Source organism: Mastigoproctus giganteus, chromosome 7 (genome assembly GCF_048544385.1).
Source record: "Mastigoproctus giganteus isolate SK-2022 chromosome 7, ASM4854438v1, whole genome shotgun sequence".
Classification (NCBI taxonomy): Eukaryota; Metazoa; Arthropoda; class Arachnida; order Uropygi; family Thelyphonidae; genus Mastigoproctus; species Mastigoproctus giganteus.
This window is the reverse complement of record NC_143581.1, coordinates 222,075,129-222,101,902: the sequence shown is the minus strand read 5'-3', so window position 1 is coordinate 222,101,902 and position 26,774 is coordinate 222,075,129. Positions and strand designations below refer to the sequence as shown.

The 26,774-nt window shown below is 37.5% G+C and overlaps 1 protein-coding gene across 14 annotated transcripts in view; it reads left to right on the top strand.

Annotated features, from left to right (window-relative positions):
* Positions 1-26,774, top strand: part of LOC150083714 (uncharacterized) — a 448,219-nt gene that overhangs the window by 193,227 nt on the left and 228,218 nt on the right. For all 14 annotated transcript variants that reach the window (XM_090378158.1, XM_090378157.1, XM_090378156.1 and 11 more), the window contains 4 exons: positions 4,548-4,776; positions 13,857-13,910; positions 17,257-17,438; positions 25,937-26,015. In XM_090378158.1, the coding sequence (XP_090234284.1) occupies positions 4,548-4,776; positions 13,857-13,910; positions 17,257-17,438; positions 25,937-26,015 (544 nt within the window). The remainder of the gene's footprint in view (positions 1-4,547; positions 4,777-13,856; positions 13,911-17,256; positions 17,439-25,936; positions 26,016-26,774) is intronic.

Here is a 26,774-nt window from a genome sequence, read left to right as displayed (position 1 = left end):
TTGGCTGATCGCCAGTATAGGGTACACTGATGAAAGCAAGAAAAGACAACGGTGATTGACAGGTGAAGGCACCTCCCACTCAGTGCTGTGATTGTACTCACTTAGTGGGTGTGGTCGTAGAATGGAATGATTACACGGTCAAGTTCTATGATTGGGTGATTATTGTGGAGGCATATTCTTTCTGATTGTTTTGTGTCATCGAGGAGGGGATGCTTAGCTTAGGTAGGGTGTTTACCCCATCCCGCTTTTTTTGAATCAGAAAATGAGTTCACAATCTAAAAACAGCAAGTGGGGAGGAAAACATCCTAGGCATATCAACCTAGAAGGACAGTGGGTGGGGAATGGGCAGTGTCACAACTTGTCAATCACTGTTTTGCTAGAGTTTAATTCATTTGGAGTTTTACCAAATTTTTTATTGGAAAGGAGATAATGGGGAGATAGGAAGAGGATGGGATAGATAAAAGGGGTAGAGACCAGAGGGGACAGTAGTTGAGGCACCCGCCTGATTTGAAAGGGGGAGACAGTAAAGGCACCCATGGTACATAATGCCCATCCTGGTCCAGAGGGTGGGAGTTGAAAGTGGATGGTGGGGCGAGCCACTAGGCAAAAGGGGTGTCACCCAGGTTGGGGGAAGGGTATTTATCAGAAGGAGACTCACCCACCCCAGGTGGTAGAAATAAAAGAACATAGGGACACAGGGAAAGAGATCCCTATGGTGGAGCATGCTCTTTGCAGCTCTGTCCCACACTGACCTGGGGGTTGCCCAAATGGCCAGTGTCATGCTTCACACACCATGCCAGCTATGCCAGCTTCAGGAACCTCATGACAACCATGAGGTTCCTGAAGGCCTGCATAGACATCAGTCTGTGCTGTGAAGAGGCTAAAATTGTACATGCAATTAATAATAACTTTCATTCACTCAACATTCACACAATTTTACTTTTTATAGTTTTTCTTACACTTCCTATTTTCTTTTATATATTAGATTAGATATTGATCAGTGCATTTCGACAAGTGTGTCTTTTATGTAGAAAACATCTGACTTACTCCGTCATACCTCTACATATTATGTAGAAAAGCATGCACAGAGATTGGCGAGCATGGGGGCGGAGCTCCCTAGTTATTATTAATTTATGATTAATTAAGCATTAAAATTAATTATGCTGTCATCATCGGACTCAGGGTAGATTAGCATTTAGCATTAGTAGAGGCACATGATGCAAGAAAGCAAGCTTATGTAGCATAGATTCCTTTGGAGTGAAGAATTGCCATTGTATTGCTAATCCATAAAGGTATTTCAAATGCTAGTGTATTGTCAATCCATAAAGGTATTTAAAAGAATGAAGTAGCTAACTACTGATTAGCCTGACTTCGGTTGTAGGGATAATTATGGAAGGCAATGATTAAGAATGCTGTACAGAAGCATCTAGATAGAAATTATATTTTGAAGAAAACAGCATGATTTTGTAATGGGAAAATGTTATTTCACTAATCCACTTGGTTATTTTGAAAGAGTTACTGTGAGTTGGATGTAGGAAATAATTTGACATTATGTATTTGGACTTTACCAAAGTTATACGACTATTTCATATGTGAGAAGTTAATATATAAGCTGGAACATGTTGGGATCACAGGTAAGGTATTGTGGGATTGCTGCAGGATAGGAGGCAATAGTTTATGATAAATGGTTGCTCTTCAGGTTGGTCTAGTGTTAGAAATGAGATTCTGTGAAGATCAGTGTTGTTTCTGATTTTCTTAAATGACATTGATGGATACGGGGAGCAGTGTCGAAATAGTCAATGCATTCTATTAATAGTCAATGTTAAACAGTGCTCCTTCAGGATGAGTTGGATAAGTGTTAAGGATAGTCAGAAAAAGGGCAGTTGTTATAATGTATTGATGTTATAATGTTATACAAATTATCTTGATTAAATTACTTGAAATGAAAGCAGTTCATCTGTGTAGGGTTTCTAATCTGTTTATTACTAATAAAGTCAGAGAGTTGTACATTTCATGGATGTTTTTTCCAGTGGTGAAGCTATAAGTTCTTCTCCCCCCCCCAACCAGACTGCTAAGAAAATCAATGTGATCTTTAACAACCATACCAAACTGTGTTTTATGATGACTTTATGTGTATTGTGAAGAGCCTTCTGTACTATTGATACAGGCACTTCCATTTGATCCTGCTCAGATAGCAAACAAACTGAATGAGTATTTTGCATCTACTTTCGCACATGAGGAATTATTAAGGTTTGAAAATGGCAGAAGGTTATCAAATTGTAGCAGTATACTTAATGATTTTCTAATAACTGAAAGCAAAGTGGAGGAGAAATTGTTAAAGTTAAACATAAGAAAAGCACCTGGGATAGATGGGATCTATCCAGTTATATTAAAGGAAGCGGCAAAGCAACTAAGCAAACCCTTAGCCATAATTATGAGAGCATCCTTGGATTCAGGGGAGGTCCCCACGGACTGGAGATGTGCAAATGTATCCCCAATTCACAAAGGGGGATCGAAGGGTGACACGAGTAATTACAGACCAGTTAGTTTAACTTCTGTTCCGGGTAAAATAATGGAGTCACTGGTTAAAGATGCATTGCAGGATCATTTAGACAAGACTGCAGCAATAATTCAGACACAGCATGGGTTTGTTAAGGGAAAGAAAAAGGGCAGTTGCACTTGTCTGACAAATTTGATAGGATATTATGATGTGGTTACAAAGGAACTGGATGCAAAAAATAATTTTGATATCATATATTTGGATTTCAGGAAAGCTTTTGACACTGTTGCATGGAACTATTGTACAAATTGGATCAGAATGGTATTAAGGGTAAGTTGCTAAAGTGGATAAAAGGATGGTTAAATGGGAGAAGACAGAGGGTGGTAATCAGTGGGTGCTGCTCTTCATGGACTAGTGTTATTAGTGGAGTCCCACAGGGTTCGGTGTTAGGTCCACTGTTGTTTTGTATATTTATCAGTGATATTGATGAAGGTATATCAGGCTTAATGTCGAAGTTTGCAGATAATACAAAGGTTGGCAGGGTTGTTAATGACAGTAATGGCAGTGTGCTACTGCAACAGGGTCTAGATAATTTGGGCAGATGGGCTAAAAAGTGGCAACGGAAGTTTAACCTTGACAAATGCAAAGTACTGCATATGGGTAGAAGTAACCCCAGAGAAACGTACCAACTGTGTGGTACTACACTTAAGGTGGTAGAAAATGAAACAGACCTGGGAGTAATTGTGCAGTCAGATATGAAGTTTTCTGAGCAATGCAGACAGGCTGCCAGGGCAGGTCATGGGGTTTTGTCAATGATATATAGGAATTTTGCTAGCAGGGAGAAGGAAGTGATTGTCCCTCTGTATAAGGCAATGGTCAGGCCACGCCTTGAGTACTGCGTACAGGTCTGGAGGCCTCATTTTAGGAAGGATGTAGATTTATTTCAGCGCAAGGGCAACAAGATTGGTGAGGGGAATGAAGGGATCCTCTTACCAAGAGAGGCTTAAGTCTGCAAATTGCAGTGGCTGGAGACTAGGCACCTGCGCGGTGATTTGATTGAGGTATATAAGGCCTTGAATGGGTTGAGCACGCTGAATTCTGATGGGATCCTTCCACTTGTTCAGATTACGAACCTAAGGGAGCATAAATTCAAATTAAGAAAAGACAGATGTAGAATAGATTTGCGGAAATTTGCCTTTAGCCAGCGGGTGGTTAATTGCTGGAACAAACTTCCATCTGTCATTGTGGAAGTTGACAAGTTAAATAAATTAAGGAGGAACTGGATAGGCATTTGGAGGGAATGGTGTGATTTTTTTTTTTTTTTGGCTGATGCTGCATAAGCTCATACACTTGCTTTCTTGCATCACATGCTACTACTACAAGAAACGGCACATGCACAAGTAGTACTCTCCTAATTTCTCTACTGCAGTAGTTTTGTACTAGTGCCAAGTTGTCTTTATGCAGTATTTTGCATATGCAATATGTGGCCTCAGATTTCTTTATTAAACTGCTTGCATCTTTACTAGAACATTTACCACTTAGAGCTTATGCAAAAATTAATATTTGCATAGTGTATTGTTCGGTATTACATCCCTGCATTTACCAATTCGCCATGCAGCATCCTGTCAGTGTCATCATGGATACAGTTGCTTTGCCCTTTGCGTATATTAATAGCCATCCTGCATCTGATGGCACTAACTTGAAACATGCAATTATGAAAATCTAATATTCAATATATATTCTGTGAGTAGGAATATTCTCAATTTAAACTTTTTCTAAGAAGTACTTTCAGAGATAACAAAGCCCCAAATTCCAGAGTGGTTATTTTATAACCACTGTGCTTTTCTATTTGTAAAGATACTGTATTGAGATTCCAGCTAGAATATTTTAAATTTGCGTTCTGAGGAAAGCTGAAGTATGCTAGTTATATTAATATTAATTTGAGTATGTCTTAAATATTCAGGAAAACACACGAGAGAATTTTACATTATACTCTGTCCTGTATTTATTTACTTTTAATAATTGCATCCATAAATTTTATTTTCAGGACAGAGTTCACTGGCAAAATGATGATAATAATAGAAGCACAGAATCAGTCACTGGTGCTCCAAATAGTGAACCAGATCAAAACCAAACAGCAAACAGCTATAGCCCAAGCAGTCCTCCAATAACCAGCCAAATAAGCCCTACACAATCTACATTTACCAGGGTTGGTGTTTCTAGTGGACTTCCATCATCACAGAGTCCAACAGTGACTCTTCTTCAGAAAGCCAGAGGTGAAAATGCAAAATTTCATTAATAGATAATTATAGTTTGAATATATATTCTGTGTATAGCAGAATTATGTAAAGTATTACAAGTAGTTTTCTCAGAGTTATTGAGCTGATGTATTTTGTGGGTTTCTTACCCATAAACGTAATTCTAGGAATGAAGTTTGTAGGGGTATATTTAAATGCAGGTAAAACATCAATTTGAAAATTGTATGCATCTCTGTGTTCAATTTCTGTCTTTGAGGTTGTTTTGGTTTCTCCAGTGAACCAAGGAAGGAAACTGGTGCAGTTTTCTAATTATTTCAGTCTTTGTTGAAATATAACCCACAAATATTTTTTATTAAGCTGATTTTAAGGAAAGTATGGCTCAATAAGGTGTTCAATTTCATAACTTTTTAATTAATATGTTTAACCCTATGATGCCCATCCAATATCTCACAATTTTTTTTTTAGATTTTTTTTTTTTTTTTTTTTTAACTTTCAGAATAAAATTATATCTTCTCATATATCTTTTCCCCACAAATATTCTTTAAATGATTATGCAGTATTTTCTGTTTGTGTTTCAGTTTATTAGAGTTACAAGTAGTCTTTGTTTGGTGTCTAACAGATGCCCTGCAAGTGAATGTAATTTGTTTTCAGAATTTTCAGTGTACAACCATCACTCAGTGATCAACTGTCACTACATCTGCCTTTCAGGGTTGTTGAGGTATGAATTATGGGTAACATCTGCTTCCACAGCATATTATGATTTGGCTCATTTTGCTCATCATCATTATCTGTTTTTCCGAAAATTGTTCTTTTTTTTTTTTTTTTCCTTCCAAGGTGGAAAAAAAAAGAAAAAAGAAAATCTGAAAATTGAATGAATGGAAGGGATAGATAAGCTGCTTCAGGGCCATACATTGTGGAAGGAGCCTAAAATTGGAGTTTGGGTTTCCTATGGGGAAAGGTGGGCCAAACAGTTCATAGAAAAAAAAAAAAAAACCTTCAACCTTTTACCCCAGGACAGGCCTCTAGGGCAACAGCCTCACCAGAACAGCTCACCAGATTTAACACATTATTATTCACAGGTCTGAAATATTCATTACAAGTAATTGAGGCCACTCCTTCTCTGATGAAAGGCCAGCAAATTTGAAACAGCTAATCACCATTGATCCCTTAGTTTTTTAAAAAATGGCAGATCTGCCTTTCGATAATGCCATACAATTAAAAGATATTAGGAACATACACTGACCCATGAATAATGGTGTTGTTTCTAATGTGATTATAAGGCCAAGTTGCCTGACTTTTAGCTGCATTCGAAAGTCAGACATCAAGATTTGGCAAGATCAAAGAAGCATCTTCAAAGATTTTAATATTATATCAGTTGAAATCTGTGAACTCTTCCAGATGAAGTGCAGAGTGTTGCTGAAATGTTTTTAATGGCACAAGGAGTAAATGATTAGATATTCTGAACACTCTCATCACATTGAATAATTTTACTGGACATTTTTTTTTCTTATCTAGTACCATAGCCAAGTTTCAGTATTCTAAACATTTATATGCAATGAGTGGCTTCATCATTTTTTTTTTTTGGGTAATGATGAATATAAAGTTGAGCTGATCTACAGTTGTTTATACATTCACTAACATTTGTTTTAAAAAAAAACCAAAAAAACTATTGTAATATAAATTACATAATGCAATGAGCAGGAGAAGTAGTAGTAGTAGTGGCATGTGATGCAAGAAAGCAAGTGTATGAGCTTATGCAGCATCAGCCAAAAAAAAAAAAAAAAATTCACACCATTCCCTCCAAATGCCTGTCCAGTTCCTCCTTAAATTTATTTAACCTGTCAACTTCCACAACGACAGATGGAAGTTTGTTCCAGCAATTAACCACCCGCTGGCTAAAGGCAAATTTCCGCACATCTATTCTACATCTGTCTTTTCTTAATTTGAATTTGTGTCCCTTTAAGTTCGTAATCTGAACAAGTGGAAGGATCCCATCAGAATTCAGCGTGCTCAACCCGTTCAAGGCCTTATATACCTCAATCAGATCACCGCGCAGGTGCCTAGTCTCCAGCCACTGCAATTTGCAGAACTTAAGCTCTCTTGGTAAGAGGATCCCTTCATTCCCCTCACCAATCTTGTTGCCCTTCTCTGTACATGCTCAAGTAAATCTACATCCTTCCTAAAATGAGGCCTCCAGACCTGTACGCAGTACTCAAGGCATGGCCTGACCATTGCCTTATACAGAGGGACAATCACCTCCTTCTCCCTGCTAGCAAAATTCCTATATATCATTGACAAAACCCCATGACCTGCCCTGGCAGCCTGTCTGCATTGCTCAGAAAACTTCATATCTGACTGCACAATTACTCCCAGGTTTTTCATTTTCTACCACCTTAAGTGTAGCACCACACAGTTGGTACGTTTCTCTGGGGTTACTTCTACCCATATGCAGTACTTTGCATTTGTCAAGGTTAAACTTCAGTTGCCACTTCTTAGCCCATCTGCCCAAATTATCTAGATCCTGTTGCAGTAGCACACTGCCGTTACTGTCATTAACAACCCTGCCAACCTTTGTATCATCTGCAAACTTCGACATTAAGCCTGATATACCTTCATCAATATCATTGATAAATATACAAAACAACAGTGGACCTAACACCGAACCCTGTGGGACTCCACTAATAACATTAGTCCACGAAGAGCAGCACCCATTGAAGCTGTTATGCAAGTGTTAAGAAAAGATTTTTTTTTTTCATAAAAAAAATGTAACTTGTTGTTGTTATTTGGTTTTTAGGAGCATTAGCAACTAAAGCCATATTGCTCCGGTGATATGCGGTAGTAATTCCCTGACTAATTCCCCGAACCCCGGTCTGATCAAGAAGTGTGTGTTACGCACTGCTGTTCGTGCCCACCTGGCTACGGAGACGCCTATGTAACTTGTAAAATGTGACCTTTTATTTTTCATTAAAAAAATTTAACTTAATGTGTTTCTGAGGTTTGTTCTTATCATCAGAGTACGCCTCTTCAGTCTAAAAGTGCTGTTCCAACAAACCACACTATTCAGAACATCTGACCCAAACAAAGTGTAATATCCGAGATCTTTTTTGTCAAGTCTGTACTGGTGAAGTTGGAGAAAAATAAAACAGCATGGAAGTTAGCAGATTAACTCTTTTTTGTCTTCGATTTTTTAATGACTACAGTTAAAGATCTTTAAGAAGATATTACAAAACCAAAGGTAAGGTCTTGAAGAAGAAATTATAAAGCTTTGTTTATTTTTTAAAAAAATTGAATATATATAAGCATAATGAAATGTTCCTCCTATTTTATTAAATAATTATAATGAAGATAAACTCTTCTGGTGAATTGGTTGCTGTAGTAAGTAGTAAAAGCCACCAGTTTCACAAAAGAGGTTACATCTTCATGATTTAACCTCTTTAATAACCCTTTGTAATTGTTTTTAATTCATTCCAGACATATGCTGAAGTGTTTTATTTCATCATAAAATATTTAAGCATATGTCTATATATAAATGAAACGAACCATAGCAAGGCAAAGAACAAAGTTTGTACTTTAGAAGACAAAGGTTTTGTTCACATATGGCATTGGCTCTCATTTTATGAGACTGTTACTACAAATCACTCTTGGAGTTACATTGTAAAGAAGCAATGCTTGTGAAAAGAGAAATACAGTCAAGCTCTCCATAAGTATTGCTTCTTTATAGTGCAACTCTGGAGCAAGCTTCATAATATGAGTGACTATGCCATATGTGAATAGATGTATTTTTGAATACTAACTGTTCTTTTCTTTGCTATGTTAATAAAGAATGAATATGTTAATTACTGATTTTTCACAGTTTGTGACTTACATAAACCTAAAGCTCTAATTTGACCAAAATTATAATACAGGTAACCCTCGTATAACATGATAGTTTGGTTCCTACAAAATCTCGTGTAATGCGAAACCATGTTATACGGGACTAAGAACCCGTACAAAAAGGGGGTTACGTTCCAAAAGCTAACAAAAATACACCATTTTTTTTTATAACTATCAGAAACTTAATTTTTATAATAGTAATAACTTAATATTTTAACTTTATTTTTATAATACCGGCAGAATAACTTAACAAGTACAGGTCACTGTTGAAAAAAAGCCATGAATTAGGGTTGAATTTGAAAGTGTCTGCAGTTCTGCCCAGACATGATAGGAGGGAGTATATGATGAGGGCCCTGGAAAGATTGTGCAAAGCTCAAGGGGTAAAATTTTTTTCAGCCTGGTCTGTACTTATTTACAGGAGAAACTGCTTCTACAGGGATGGGATACACTTAAATAGAAAGGGTACAAGAATATTTGCTGATGCTATCGAGGCAGTGTTAGGTGGGTCGGAAAACTGCTAGCTTGGGGGGAGACAAAAACTAATAGATTAACAGTAACCACTGGCAAAGGTGAAAGAGATTCTTGCACTGCTTCTATTGGAATGAGCAGAAGCCTGAAAAACAAGATGCAGGATATTTCAGAGACTGCTGGGAGTCATTGCGGTACAAGTAAACACATGGGTTGTGTTAGAGTAGCTAAGAATAGGAAAAGGTGCATGTATACTTGCATGTACACCACTGCTAGGAGTTTGGTAAAAAAATTTAATGAATTTGAGGTATTGTTCAGAACATCAAAGGCAGATATATTGTTGGGATATCAGAGACGTGGTGTCACACGGATATAAGGAATGCAGAACTGGAATTTCGGGAGTACAATGTGTACAGGAAGGATAGACAAGATAGGGAGGGAGGAGGATTTATACTATTAGTTAATAAACACATAAAATCCAAGGAAGTGAAGCCAGTTGACATCGCTGGACAGTGCAGCGTCGAGTCAGTTTGGTGTGACACAAGCATTGGGAGTTCAAAATTGAGAGTAGGAGTGTGTTATAGACCTAATGACTCTGATGAGTATAATAAGGAACTGTATAGGGAAATACAGTGGGCCAGAAAATCAGAGTGTCTTATAATGGGGGATTTTAATTTCCCAGATATTGACTGGAATTTGTGGGTTGATCACTCACACACTAGCAAGGCTTTTGTGGATTTATTGGATGATTGTTTTCTACATCAGCATTTTTGGGGAGGCAACTGGAGGGAGTAATACTCTTGATCTGATTATCAGTATTGATTCTTCATGCATTAAGAATCTGCAGATAAAGGAACCACTAGGTGGCAGTGATCACAGTGTGCTGAAATGGGATTTACTCAAAGAGGTAACTACCATCAGGGGTAAAGGCAAGGGTTTTTGCATTCGTAAAGGTGACTACGGTGGTCTGAGACTGTATTTAAATTCTATATGGTGGGACCTACTGATGATGTTACCAACAGCAAATTCAAAATGGGAAGCATTCAAAGAATTTATCTTGGAAGCTACTAGGCTTTATATACCAACTAAGAAATATTGTTCAAGGTTTAGGCCTAAATGGATGTCAGATGAACTAATGAGACATGTGTCAGAGAAGAAAAATGCATGGGATACATACAAATTAATGGATGACATGGAAGCCTATGATAGATATAAGCTGGTCTGTAACCAAGTCACAAAGGAGGTTAGGCAGGCAAAGGCAGATTATGAGAAATACTTGGCAGGATGCAAAGAAAAACAACAAAGAGTTCTTTACCTATGTAAACTCTAGAAGAAAGGGATGAATCAGATTGGTCCACTGGATATTGATGGTTCAACTGTTGATGATCCTGCTCAGGTGGCTAACAAATTAAATGAGTATTTTGCATCTACATGAGGAGTTATTCAGGAAGGGGAATGCCAGAGATGAGTTAAACTCTGGCAGTTAGCTGGATGATTTTGTAATAACTGAGAGATAAGTGAAGGAGAAATTGTTGAAGATAAACATAAAAGAGGCACCCGGGGTGGACAGGACCTATCCAGTTATATTAAAGGAGGCAGCAAAGGAAGTAAGCAAACCCTTAGCCATAATTATAAGAGTTCTTTAGACTCAGGGGAGGTACCCATGGACTGGAGATGTGCAAATGTGACCCCAATTCACAAAGGAGGATCAAAGGGCAACACAAATAATTATAGACCTGTTAGTTTAACTTCTGTACCAGGAAAATTAATGGAAGCACTGATTAAAGAAACACTGCAGGATTATCTAGACAAGACTTCAATTATAGCTCGGACACAGCATGGTTTTGTTAAGGGAAAGTCTTGCCTGACCTATTTGATTAGATACTATGATGCAGCCACAAAGGAACTGGATGCAGGGAATAACTTTGTTAGCATATATTTGGATCTTAGAAAGGCTTTTGATACGGTTGCACATGAAGACTGCTGCACAAATTGGAGCAGTGTGCCATTGGAGTCAAATTTCTGCTATGGATAAAGGGATAGTTGAGTCGGAGAAGACAGAGAGTAGTAACAATGGACACTGCTCATCATGGGCTAATGTTACCACTCCCTCAGGGTTCGGTATTGGGTCCATTGTTGTTTTCTGTATTTATAAATGGTATTGATGATGGTATATCAAGCTTAATGTCCAAGTTTGCAGACAATACGAAGGTTGGCAGGGTTGTTAAGGATACTAATGACAGTATGCTGCTGCAACAGGATCTAGGAAAGTTGAGCAGATGGGCTGAGAGGTGGCAAATGAAGTTTAACATTGACAAATGTAAAGTACTACATATGAGAAGCAGCAACCCCAGAATGACGTATCAACTCTGTGGTACTACACTGACAGGGTAGAGAACGAAAGGGACCTGGGGATGGTTGTACAGGCAGATATGAAGTTTTCTGAGCAGTGCAGACGGTCTGCAAGAGTAGCTCATAGTGTCTTGTCAATGATATACAGGAATTTTTCTAGCAGAGATAAGGAGGTGATTATCCCCTTATATAAGGCACTGGTCAGGCCACACCTTGAGTACTGTATACAGGTCTGGAGGCCTCATTTTAAGAAGGATGTAGAGCTGTTGGAACGAGTACAGAGAAGGGCAACAAGATTAGTGAATGGAACAAAGGGTTGCTCTTAGAAAGAAAGGTTTAAATTTTGCAAATTACAGTGTCTTGAAACTAGGCACCTGCGAGGTGATCTGATTGATGTGTATAAAGCCTTGAATTGTTTGAGCATGCTCAATGCCGATGGAATTCTTCCTTTTGCTCAGGATAATCATTTGAGAAGACATAAATTCAAATTGAGGAAAGACAGATGTAGGATAGATGTGCGGAAGTTTGCCTTTAGCCAGCGGGTGGTTGGTTGGTGGAACAGACTTCCATCCTTTGTTGTGGAAGTTGATAGTCTAAATAAATTTAAGGCTGATCTGGACAGGTACTTGGAATGAATGGAGGGATGAAATGGGAGCGTGTTTTTTTTTTTTTTTTTTTTTACTGATGCTGCATAAGCTTGTTTTCTTGCATCATATGCCTCTACTAATGCTAATGATAGTAATAACTTAATATTTTAACTTTATTTTTATAATAGTAGTAACTTAAATAGTAATAGCTGAACAAACGTCTTACCTTACAAACTGTGATACATATATGTCAGATAATGTACATTCATTTAATTTTTTTCCTCTTCCTCGCTGCTAAGCACAATCAAACGAGAACATTTTCTATTGTAGAATATCTTCACCTTCTGAACTTTCTTCTGCAGCATCTATATTTCATGTACCTTCTGCTCTCTTGAAAAAATCAGTTATCTGGGTTTGTTTGCTTTGCGTGATAGAGCTTTGTAAATTTCTTGATATGGAGCTAAACATTTTTGAAGCTCCCTTTTGAACTTGGTGCTCTTTTCAGTTGAAGATCTGCATTCGAAAAATAAGTCTAATTGCAAGGCAAAGTTTATGTTTTTCCATATGCTTTTTAGGATAAAAGTTGAAACTTCACAATATTCATCTGCACTATCACTATGAATTTATTTGATTTACCTCCGATGCCATTTTCACCAAATCCACTTCGCCAGCCTCTTTTCTACCAGTAATTCTTGAATGTCTTCAGTAGTCATATCATCAAAACCTTCCCCTCCTACCGACTTAGCAAGATGCTACTATCGCACCAATTTTGTTTTCTGCCAGTTTGACCATATTTCCTGAATGAACTGACTCTGGCCATACGTTCTTCCAACACACATTTAATGTTGACAGTTTTACTTCTTTGAGTGATCAAGCTATGATTCTGATACAGTCTACAATTGAGAAATGTTTCTATGCCTCCATCACTTCAATAGATTTGGAATCAATTTTTTAAAAAATCCATTGTAATGATTTTGTGATGGAATGAATTTTAAAGGTAGATATAATGCCTTGATCTAATGTCTGAATTAAAGAAGATGTATTAGGTGGTAGGAACATTACTTCAATGTTTGGATGACTTAAACCTTTTGGATGGCCTGGCATGTTATCCAGTAGTAATAAAACTTGGAAATCTAGATTTTTTCTGCTTTAAAACAATAAAAACGATAAGCAATTAATAACAAAGAACACTGCACACACACACAAGTTGCAACAAACACGGTATGCACAAGTGAAATACGGAGTAATGAATTTCTGAACATTTATTTATGTTTTTTATATGATTGAATATTTCATGGAAGGGGAAACACATTTCACTATACTAACGTGAAAACCCACAGAATTCCAGCTATTAGTACTATAGCAAATGGAAGAAGATCAAGTTTACTACCCATTTATAATTAAATTACATGAACAGAAAAGCCCAATAAAACAGAAAGTGCAAATTGTTTTTATTGTTTTATGGTAGTGACCTCCAGAAATGTGCTTTAGTAAAATATCATGAAGGCAATAATGATTAGCAAGTCAACAGTGGGGATTCACAAAAAAGATTGTAAACATTGAAAAATTAAATCCAACATAACAGGGTTTTCCCAGCACAAAAGCTCAAAAATACCTTGTTATGTGAAGTTTCCCGCAATTCTCTAACCGCGTTAAAGCGAAACCATGTTGTGTGAGGATTGCCGCAATTTATCAATTGTGTTAGAGCGAAACCGTGTTGTAGAAGTACCGTGTTATATGGGGGTTGCCTGTATATGCATTTGATGTATCATTGTTTCAGTTGAATTCATAACTGAATTTTAATGGTTTTCAATTTAGAAGGACAGATACCAAGAGGAGCAGTTTATATAGATCATAAAATGAGTTCCAGTGGTAAGTATGATATTTTTTCTATATACTTTATTATTTTATGTTATGTAATGTATTAAAACAAAATCATAGTTCCCTGTTGTAGTTTGTAATTTATCATTATGGAAGCCATTAAAAATAATCTATTGAGGGTTCTAGTTTCAACCAAAACTTGTTTTCAGTAAATTATATATTCTGAAAACAAGTGCTAAAACCACTAAAACCACAAAACTCAGTATATTCCACTTGCATCTAAACCTAGTCACATTAAGATTAATTTATTTACAGTTTTATCATTATTAGTGGTCAAATGATCCAAAGAAACAAGCTTATATAGCATTAGCCAAAAAAAAAAAAGAAAAAAAGTACAGTGCACACTTGAGTTGCCCATCCCTTCTAATAACTTGTTTAAATTTCTTTAAATTTACCTCTTTAAATTCTTTTCTTCTTTAAATTTACTTGAATTACCCAATTCTGCCACACCAGATGGAAGTTTTTGCCAATGATCAGTGTTTGTTTGTTATTTGGTTTTTAGGTTTTTAGGAGCATTAGCAACTAAGGCCATATTGCTCCGGGATACGCGGTGGTCATTCCCTGACCCTCCCGCATCCTGTGTATTTGGTGATGACGGGCTCGAACCCCGGTCTAATCAAGAAGCGTGTGCTACACACTGCTGCTCCTTCCCACCTGGCTACGGAGGCGCCTGCCAATGATCAGTTATTCTCTTACCAAAAGCAAAATTTCGCACATCTATCCTGCAACCATCCTTTTTCAATTTAAATTTATATCTCTTTGTGTGTCATTTGAGAAAGAGTAAAGATGCCACCAACATTAAGTTTACTCAACCCGTTTAAAGTCTTACACACTTCAATCAGGTCTCCTTGCAGGTGCCTAGATGCTGCAATTTACAGAATTCAAGTCTTTCTTGGTAAGAGTATCCTTTTGTGCCCCTGACAGAATTTTTTTGTTCTTTTTTGTACCCATTTCAGTAGGTCTACATCTTTCCTAAAACAAAGCTTCCAAACCTGTATGCTGGTAATACTCAAGCTACAGCCTAACCATTACTTTGCAATGAGGTAATCATCTCTATTCCTGCTAAAAAAATTCCTGTATATCAGAAATTGGATGGAATCCCAGAGCTATTCTAGCAGCTTGTCAGGCACTGCTTAGAGAACTTCATGCTTAGGATCTTACGTTTATCCTTAGTTCTTTTTAATTCTCTGTACCTTGAGTGTGCGCCTCCATAGCCAGGTGGGAAGGAGCAGCAGTGCGTAGCACATGCTTCTTGATTAGACCCAGGTTCGAGCCCGTCACCACCAAATATGGAGGATGCGGAAAGGTCAGGGAATGACCACCACATATACTCGGAGCAATATGGCCTTAGTATCTAATGCTCCTAAGAAAAAACCAAATAACAACAACTCCTTGAGTGTGGTATCCTCCAATTGGGTGGTTACCACACTTGAGTACCATTAAGGTCAGAATATTATTTAACTTGAACTTAAATATAAACTGTATTTGGAGAACAAGTTATCTGAACTAATTGAAATTAATTGATTTGTGGTGGAGGGAGACAAAGTTTCCCATACTTCTTAGTATCCCGAAGATAAAGAAATGGATATTTTGTAGTCAGTTTTGTCAGTACTTCTTTCTTTTTTTTTTTGGTAGTTGTTGGCGCATCGGCTTCTGTGGCCATAATGCACCTCCCAAGGTTTTTGCAGTACTTTGATCCAAGCCCGTGGCGGGATTCGAACCCGCGCCCTTTGGGTTGCCAGGCAGGCACTTTACCCACCCGGCTAGCTCGGTCGGCTAGTACTTCTTTCATAAAAATAAAATAAGAAATAATTGATGTACAGTGGTCCTTAACTTGGGGGGGGGGAACTGACAAGCGCACAGGAATGCTTGAAATATAACGAATTATCTCCACTCATGCTTAGCATTTAAACAATTTCGAGAATATTTAGCCATGTGAAAAAAAAAAAAAAAAAAAAAAAAACAACTCTGAGTTCATATCTTTTCTTTTCTGATGAAGCTTTTGAAATGCTCTTGACAGCCAAATTTAAACAGTTATGCCATTGTTATAAATAAAAGTTTGGCCCAATATTTCTGAAGAGGAAATAGTTTGCAACAGTATCTTCAGGCATCATGACTGACAATTCAAACAGAAATCCACAGACAAAAATATCTTAGATAAGACAATATTTGAAAATTTACTCTTAACAAAAACATTTTAATTTGTAATGCAGTTTAAAAAAAAAAGCTCCTGCTTTTCCAAAAAAATCTCCTCTCATTTAGTTACCTGATTTCCAGTTTTCAAAAAAGTCAAAAGTTGGCAGCTTTGTTATCATCAACATCCAGATCTTATGCACAGTGGTCATATATCTATAAATAAATAAATATGATATATGTAGTACAATCAGATTTTCAAGCTTGCCACACAATGCTGCAGTCAGGTGCAGCACAATTTGCTGTTTTTAAATTGCAAGTTTCAACCTGCAGCTAGCTACACGTACATAGAAGTTTGTTAATCTTTCAATACTTGTTTCCTTGCCATGTGCATTTGAGGTGTATTTATTTTTTCACACTTTTGGAGTGTGAAACATGTCAAATTTGGAACATTGTGCCCATGTTTTTCCAACACTTAAGGAAATCTGCTGTTGAAACATTGGAAATTAATATTAAAAAAGAGCAAAAACGGAAAGAAAATGACAGGTTGCAGTTAAAAATACAGTTAATATTATGTAAAAATACATTGATGTTCACACGAACAAAAAACACAAGTTAAAATAATGCAGGAAAGTAATACATAGCTTTCGGACTGGAAGGCACCCTTCATCAGTTGTGACCGTTAATCTAAAATATAGAACTCTGTACACATGCCATGGCAGTCGTGTATGGTGAACTGCGTGTATCTGTTGTGATAGAGTCAACTAGAATAGGATAAAGGCGATCGAGGTGGAGTTGTTACTACTCATGGACCTGTGAGTAGCTATGTGGTTACTGACTTGTAGGTCACACTTGTCTAGGGCACTGGTGGGGTAGCTGTACCTCGCAAGATCTGTCTTAACCCTAGTAATCTCAGTGTTTCTCTCATCCGCAGAACTAGAGTGGGTCCAGGCGTAGGTATCTGGTAACAGTTCTTTTCAGAACTGTTACCAGAAATTGTATAAACCGTTGCAAACATGAATTATTGCTTAAGGAGAGAACTACTTTGAAAGTGATTGCATCTAGGTTTAGTTAAATTTAATATGAGTCCAGGAAATTTTTGGCTGTATCACATAATATAAAAGTATGAATTATGTTATTCAAGCAAACATTATTAATTTTCAATTTACTTAGAGGATCTTATTTTATTTTTGTTTCACTGAAGATGTTCCTGAGAATGCTATATTTCTAGACCGGAAGTTAGTAATTGATGGAAATAGTATTCATACTGATAGTTATTATGCTGTTCCAACTAGAGATGTAACTTCTACCACTACAACAATTAAAGCATCAAAATATGATGGGATTGGGCCTACAGAACGTGGGATTCCTGTTGGACTGCGAACAGTAAGCTGATTGTTTTCTGTGATAAATTTGTTTTTGATTCTGTGCAGTATCATGTATTTTAATAGAAATTTATATTTTTCCATCATTATCTTTTGTTCACATATGATTATATACATCTCTGTATCTATCATACATAGATACAGTATGATAGATACAGTCTAGGTTTATATGTCATGTTATAAAGATTTTCTGAGTTTACCCTGTCTAGAATATGACCAGTCATGGTTCTAGCCATGTTAAGATTAGAGAAACTTTTTTTTATTAAAAAGACAAGAAATTATGTCTTCCTGTGAATTAATGTAAAATTTTATATAGATATTTCCTATTCTATTAGTTTAAATTAGATTTTTAATTTTTTTAAATTAAAAAAGTCTTTTCTAATTTGAGTTGTGAGTCATGTTATAGGTGAATAAAATGGAATATTACACAAGCCATTTTTCTGATGAGGAACAGGCATCTCTTATTTAAAAATGAATATTGTTGGGACTTTGGGATAAGCACACAGATCTTGGAGTGCTGTTTGACTTTACTCTAAAGTTTACATGTTACACTGAAGGCTCATGTTGCAAGTTTGTCTATTTTTCAGGCAATTTTAACAGGGCACAGTTATCACAAAAACTAAAATCATGAAAATTAAAATTAAAAGAGTGCCTGTATTTTTCACTATTTAACAGAGAAAATTTGCTGTCAAACATTACTAATGGCAATTCTGGATCAATACTTGTCTGTTTTTCACTTCATTGCATTCCTAATAGCAGATTTTATAACCTATCTACTGCAGATAATGCTGATCTCATCATTCTTTGATGTTAGATATCAGTTTTTATGTGGATATTTCATTACATAAAATGCAAAAAACATCCTGTCTCATAATCAAACACTTCTCTGTTAAATAACTAAGTAGAAAAAAATACAAACAAATGTATAATATATAATGTGCAGTTATAGTTTTGCAATCCACCAAAAAAAAGTTAACGTGTATTTTTTGATTACATGCTGCCAGGCACATTTCAGAAAGGTAAGTTCAAGGTTCTTTCCTGTTAAAATGAAAATAGGTTTACTAATGAAGCTATTACTATAACATATGACAGACATTTTTTAATCCATTGTGTTTTAATGAAAGCTTTCATATAAGTGAATCAAAGGATTAATTTTTTGATAATTATTTTCATTTAAAGTAATTTTCAGTCTTATGAACAAGGATTTTTAACACTAGATTTGATTCACAAACTTGAAGCTCATTCTTATCAACACTGGCCAACTTCAGCAAACTCCACAATAATGTCACGTTTTGAAAGTAAAATGAATGAGAATGAAATATTTTCAACAGTTGTGTGGTTAACAGATACTATATGTATGTATTCAGTAATGTATATTTCAGCTGTTTTGTTTTTTGTGAAACAGGAGGGGGAGAGAGGATGAGGTACTCAGTTTTCTCAATAGCTTCTCCCCGTTCATTCAGTTTACCTTGGAGGTGGATGTGGATGGTACCCTCCCGTTCCTTGATGTATTGGTCTATAGAGAAGGCCTTAGGTTAAAAACCAGAGTCTATAGGAAGCCCATGTGCCAAGGCCAATACACTCATTATAGTTCGGCACAAACTAACCAACATAAGAACAGTGTCGCTAAAGCATTATTGGATAGAGTTGGGTCCCACTGCAGCACCCCCGGAGACAGAGAAGAGGAAATTAGATGAGTCACAGCAGACCTCAAGAATTGCGGCTACCCCCAGAAGGTCATGGACAGATACATTAGAGGTGTGGAGTATCACAGAGAGCCTTTCACACCAGTTGCCACAGCCTACATTCCCTACTATCCGGGCCTTACTGAGCGTTTAGCACAAGTATTACGGGATTGCCAGACATGCTGTGTGCAGCTTCTGGGACAGAGGCTGCACACAGTGGTGTCCCAGGTTAAGGACCCCATAACAAAAGATTGTAGTAGTGGGTAGTTTATGAGATTCAGTGCCCGGATTGTGGGGAGTGTTATGTTGGTGAAACAAGGCAGCGGTTCAAGGACGGTCTGGTGGAACATATGAATGCTATAAAGACCGCGGATTATGGGAAGTCGTCTGTGGCAAAACATTTTTGGGAGAAGCATCATCAGATCTCCCCAGACGAGGCTGTCATCGTCGGCCATGCTCATAGATTTTGGGACTGCAAATGGCTTGAGAGCTTACAAATTTGTTTATCCAAGAACAATACCATTAACAGAGACAGGGGAGTTTATATGCATCCCCTCCTTGAGGCTGTAGCACTCGGACAGGATGATCGATTCTGCTTAGCACGTTCCCGAGCCATTTCTGGTTCTAGTACACATGAGGGGAATACCGCCCATGCATCTGTGGAACCATGTGAGCCGTGAACCTGCTATTTAAGGATGTGTTACAATTAAAAATGTACTGTTGAGCAAGGAGGCGGATGCCTCTGAAAGCTTCGGTATCCAGTATTTTAAGTCTTTTAAAGTATTTTAACATATTTTATTTTAACATATTTTAACGATTTATAATACTTTTATCGCTCTTATTTTATTTTATTTGTATCATTTTATTATAAATAGTTTTAATTGTTTTAATTATAAATATCTATGTTATGTATACTTATTTTGCAGTATTAAATTATTATTTTAATACAAGATGGTTGGTGTATCAATTTAATTGCTTGTGAATATGAATTCTTCCAACCTCATAGGTCTATTTGAAGAAAGTGACAGACAGTGCAACAGCATTTGTTTTGTCATACATTGCCCCATTATATGTATGAGAAAATCATCAACAATTTATGATTTGCTTCTTAGGAATGTATGGTATTCATAAACGCAAGAAATTACTATATTAAAGTGGTTATTTCTGAATTATATGTTTAATGAATATGTCATTTAAGCGTGACAAGCAAAATTATTCAATTTTTTTTTATTTTATTTTATTTTAAAGTCTATGAAAGGGTATTACTGTACAAAAGTCATCTTTTATACAAAAGCAGTTATGTGCAAAAAAAAAAAACATAAGGTGTCTTGCAATTACTGAATTAGCATTAGCATTATCATTAGTAGAGGCATTTGATGCAAGAAAGCAAGCTTATGCAGCATCAGCCAAAAAAAAAAAAAAAAAACCACTTCCACTTCACCCCTCTGTTCGTTCGAAATACCTGTCCAACTGAGCCTTAAACTTATTTGGGCTATCAACTTCCACGACAAGGGATGGAAGTCTATTCCACCAACCAACCACTCGCTGGCTAAAGGCAAAAAAAATTTCCACACGTCTATCCTACATCTGTCTTTCCTCAATTTGAATTTATGCCCTCTCAGGTGATTATTCTGAGCAAGAAGAAGAATCCCATCAGCATTGAGCATGCTCAAACCATTCAAGGCTTTATACACCTCTATCAGATCACCTCACTGGTGCCTAGTCTCCAGACACTGTAATTTGCAAAACTTAAGCCTTTCTTCGTAAGAGCACCCCTTTGTTCCATTCACTAATCTTGTTGCCCTTCTCTGTACTCGTTCAAACAGCTCAACATCCATCTTGAAATGAGGCCTCCAGACCTGTATACAGTACTGTAGGTGTGGCCTGACCATTGCCTTATACAAGGGAATAATCACCTCCTTCTCCCTGCTAGAAAAATTCCTATATATCATTGACAATACACCATGAGCTACTCTTGCAGCCTGTCTGCACTGCTCAGAGAACTTCATATCTGCCTGCACAACCACCCCCAGGTCCCTTTCATTCTCTACCACTGTCAGTGTAGTACCACAGAGTTGATATGTTGCTCTGGGGTTGCTGTTTCCCGTATGTAGTACTTTACATTTGTCAATGTTAAACTTCATTTGCCACCTCTCAGCCCATCTGCTCAACCTTTCCAGATCCTGTTGCAGCAGCATAGTGTCAGTAGTGTCCTTGACAACCCTGCCAACCTTCGTATCGTCTGCCACTTGGACATTAAGCTTGATATACCATCATCAATATCATTTATAAATACAGAAAACAACAATGGACCCAACACGGAATCCTGAGGGACTCCACTAATAACATTAGTCCACGATGAGCAGTGTCCATTGATTACCACTCTCTGTCTTCTCCCCCTCAACCACCCCTTTATCCATAGCAGCAATTTGCCTCCAGTGCCACACTGCTCCAATTTGTGCAGCAGTCTTCCATGTGCAACAGTATCAAAAGCCTTTCTAAGATTAGCATTAGTAGAGGCATTTGATGCAAGAAAGCAAGCTTATGCAGCATCAGCCAAAAAAAAAAAAAAAAAAACCCACTTCCACTTCACCCCTCTGTTCGTTCAAAATACCTGTCCAGCTGAGCCTTAAACTTATTTAGGCTATCAACCTCCACCACAAGGGATGGAAGTCTGTTCCACCAACCAACCACCCACTGGCTAAAGGCAAATTTCCGCACGTCTATCCTACATCTGTCTTTCCTCAGTTTGAATTTATGCCCTCTCAGGTGATTTTTCTGAGCTAGAGGAAGAATCCCATCAGCATTGAGCATGCTTAAACCATTCAAGGCTTTATACACCTCTATCAGATCACCTCGCTGGTGCCTAGTCTCCAGACACTGTAATTTGCAAAACTTAAGCCTTTCTTCGTAAGAGCACCCCTTTGTTCCATTCACTAATCTTGTTGCCCTTCTCTGTACTCGTTCCAGCAGCTCTACATCCTTCTTGAAATGAGGTCTCCAGACCTGTATACAGTAGTCTAGGTGTGGCCTGACCATCGCCTTATACAATGGAATAATCACCTCCTTATCCCTGCTGGAAAAATTCCTGTATATCATTGACAATACTCCATGAGCTACTCTTGCAGCCCGTCTGCATTGCTCAGAGAACTTCATATCTGCCTGCACAACCACCCCCAAGTCCCTTTCATTCTCTACCACTGTCAGTGTAGTACCACAGAGTTGATACGTTGCTCTGGGGTTGCTGTTTCCCATGTGTAGTACTTTACATTTATCAATGTTAAACTTCATTTGCCACCTCTCAGCCCATCTGCTCAACCTTTCCAGATCCTGTTGCAGCAGCATAGTGTCAGTAGTGTCCTTGACAACCCTGCCAACCTTTGTATCGTCTGCAAACTTGGACATTAAGCCCGATATACCATCATCAATATCATTTATAAATACAGAAAACAATAATGGACCCAACACTGAGCCCTGAGGGACTCCACTAATAACATCAGTCCACGATGAGCAGTGTCCATTGATTACCACTCTCTGTCTTCTCCCCCTCAACCACCCCTTTATCCATAGCAGCAATTTGCCTCCAATGTCACACTGCTCCAATTTGTGTAGCAGTCTTCCATGTGCAACAGTATCAAAAGCCTTTCTAAGATCCAAGTATATAATATCCAAGTTATTCCCTGCATCCAGTTCTTTTGTGACTGCATCATAGTATCCAATCAAGTTGGTCAGGCAAGACTTCCCCTTAACAAAACCTTGCTGTGTCTGAGCTATAACTGAAGTCTTGTCTAAATGATCCTGCAGTGCTTCTTTAACCAGTGCCTCCATTAATTTTCCTGGAACAGAAGTTAAGCTCACAGGTCTATAATTACTTGTGTCAGCCTTTGATCCTCCTTTGTGAATTGGGGTCACATTTGCACATTTCCAGTCTATGGGTCCTCCCCTGAGTCCAAGGAAGCTCTCATAATTATGGCTAAGGGTTTGCTTACTTCCTTTGCTGCCTCCTTTAATATAACTGGATAGATTCCATCCACCCCGGGTGCCTTTCTTGTGTTTATCTTCAACAGTTTCTCCTCCACTTTACTCCCAGTTATTTCAAGATTCTGTAGCTTACTGCTAGAGTTGAATACACCTCTGGCATTCCCCTTGCTGAATAACTCCTCATGTGTGAATGTCGATGCAAAATATTCATTTAGTTTGTTAGCTACCTGAGTAGGATCATCAACAGTTGACCCATCAATATCAAGTGGACCAATCTGATTCATCCCCTTCCTTCTAGAGTTTACATAAGTAAAGAACTCTTTGCTGTTTTTCTTTGCATCCCTTGCCAAGGATTTCTCGTAATCTGCCTTCGCCTGCCTAACCTCCTTTGTAACTTGGTTGCATATCAACTTGTATCTATCATAGGCTTCTGTGTCATGTGTTAATTTGTATGTATCCCATGCATTTTTCTTCTCTGCCATATGCCTCATTAGTTCATCTGACAACCATTTTGGCCTAAACCTTGAACAATATTTCTTAGTTGGTATGTAAAGCCTAGTAGCTTCCAAGATAAGTTCTTTGAATGCTTCCCATTTTGAATTTGCTGTTGGTAACATCATCAGTTGGTCCCACTGTATAGGCCGACCGGGCTAGCCGAGTGGGTAAAAGTACCTGCCCGGCAACCCAAAGGTCGCGGGTTCGAATCCCGCCTCGGGCTTGGATCAAAGTACTGCAAAAAAACCTTGGGAGGTGCAATATGGCCACAGAAGCCGATGCGCCAACAACTACCAAATCAAAAAAAAAAAAAAAAAAAACCACTGTATAGAATTTAAATACTGTCTCAGTCCATCGTAGTCGCCTTTACGGAAGCAATAACCCTTCCCTTTACCCCTAATGGTAGTTACCTCTTTGAGTAAATCCCACTTCAGCACACTGTGATCACTGCCACCTAGTGGTTCATTTATCTGCAGATTCTTAATGCATGAAGAATCACTGCTGATAATCAAATCAAGAGTATTACTCCCTCTAGTTGCCTCCCGAACATGCTGATGTAGAAAACAATCATCCAATAAATCCACAAAAGTCCTGCTAGTGTGTGAGTAACCAGCCCCCAAATTCCAGTCAATATCTGGGAAATTAAAATCTCCCATTATAAGACACTCTGATTTACTGGCCCACTCTATTTCCCTGTACAGTTCCTTATTCTACTCATCAGAGTCATTAGGCCTATAGCACACTCCTACTCTCAATTTTGATCTCCCAATGTTTATGTCACACCAAACTGACTCCACACTGCACTGTCCAGCGATGTTTGACTGGCTTCACTTCCTTGGTTTTTATGTGTTTCTTAACTAATAACATAACCCCTCCTCCCTTCCTATCCTGTCTATCCTTTCTGTAGACGTTGTACTCCCCAAATTGCAGTTCTGCATCCCTTATATCTGTGTGACACCACGTCTCTGATATCCCAACAATATCTGCCTTCGATGTTTTGAGCAAAACCTCAAATTCATCAAATTTATTTACTAAACTCCCAGCATTGGTGTACACACAAGTATACCTGCACCTGTTTCTATTCTTAGCTACCCTAACACAACCCATGTGTTTACTTGTACCGCAATGGCTCCCAGCAGTCTCTGAAATACCATGCATCTTGTTTTTCAGGCTTCTGCTCATTCTAATAGAAGCAGTGCAAGAATCTCTTTCACCTTTGCCGGTGGCTACTGTTAATCTATTAGTCTTTGTCTCCCCCCCAAGCTAGCAGTTTTCCAACCCACCTAACACTGCCTCAATAGCATCAGCAAATATTCTTGCGCCCTTTCCATTTAAGTGTATCCCATCCCTGTAGAAGCAGTCTCTCCTGTTAACAAGTACAGTCCAGGCTGAAAAAAATTTTATCCCTTGAGCCTTCCACAATCTTTCCAGGGCCGAATTGATCGACAAGGCTCTCATCATATACTCCCTCCTATCGTGTCTGGGCAGAATTGCAGACACTTTCAATTTCAACCCTAATCCACGGCTTTTTTTCAACAGTGACCTGTACTTGTTAAGTAATTCTGCAGGTCTCCTACTCTTGATATCATTAGTGCCAACGTGTACAACTATATCACCTTTTGTGCCCTTAAAAGATGATATCTGCTCTACAACGTCATCAACCTTTGCCCCTGGCAGACATTGCCTTAAATTTATATGAGCTTAAGAGATTTTCATACATGTTAGGGTGACAGTTTTATATATAGCTCTGAGCAAACTAGGTTTTCTGTATAATGCACCAATCTCTTGTCGTGGAGGTACTTAACCATGAGTTGCCTTGATACATTATATGCTTTTTAAATAAATAGCACTGCTCTAAAAAGGATAACTATATAGCTATTTGTTTAAAATATATGCTATACTTGGACTGCATTTTCAACATGTGTTGGGCCTCATCAATAGGTAAGTAAACACCAACCGAGGCATAGTGCAGTGCCTCTGCATATCAGTGCATTATGTAGCACATGTAGTTTCCTCATAGTTATGTACAAAACTGAGGTTATTGCTGTAACCTGTATGATAATGTTCTATAGCTCTCATTGAATATATTCTAAATTTACGAAAAAAGCTACATAGCATGAGGGACTTTTACTCTAAATTAAATTTACATGAGCTTACAATTTAATATCCCTAAAGAGGGCTAGGTATAGATTTTAATTCCATAAAAATATTTTGGTGATTTTTAGTAGAAAAATTAATGCCAATTAGCATTCAGAAAATCTGAATGCTAACTAGCATTCTCTTCTAAATTCAAATTAACTGCACATTTGTATATATTAATGCTTCTTTCTTTATTTAGGGAGTAAAGGAAGAGTATGCTAGTGATTGGTATAAAACAATGTATCGGTCACTGCACAGGGCAGACAAGCCTCAGGATGGTGAGTGTTTCATCATTTTCAGTTATGCAGTAGTCGATTTTTGAATCATTTGAACTGAAAAATGCTGAAATTTTTTCTAAATAGGCAGTAAAGTGGAGGGAGGGAAATATAGGAGAGTTGTATTAACCTGTCACCTGTGTCACCCCTAATTTTAACAAATATGGTGGTTGGAGCCTGACAGGCCCACAATTTTCTTTTTCATTTTCTGGAAAAAAAAAAATATATATATTTTTTTTATTTTTTTAAATTCTACTTGCAGTATGTTAATGCTTGACCTTTTACAAATAGATTGCAATATTTATTAAATGTGTTATTTTTAAGTTTTTCATGAAAAATTCTAAAATTCATTTTTACACCTATTTTTAGAAAAACAAAACTTTTTGTAATTTTTCTGGTAAAAAAAACATTATAAACATGAAAGTATTTATTGCTTCCATTTTTAAGTTTATGAAACCATTACACATGCAAAAAATTCAAAATTACACGTGCACGTGTATTTCTATGTATGTTTGCATGCACACACACACACACACACACACACACACACACACACACACACACACACACACACACACACACACACACACACACACACACACACAGTAGATATGTTACTTGTTTTATATAATAATTTTAAAAAATTGAATTTTGTTTTTGATTATTAAATATAGGATTTAATTATATATTATAATTTGCTTTATTACTGTATTATAAGAAATTGTACAGGTAAATAGAGTGGGCCAGTAAATCAGAGCATCT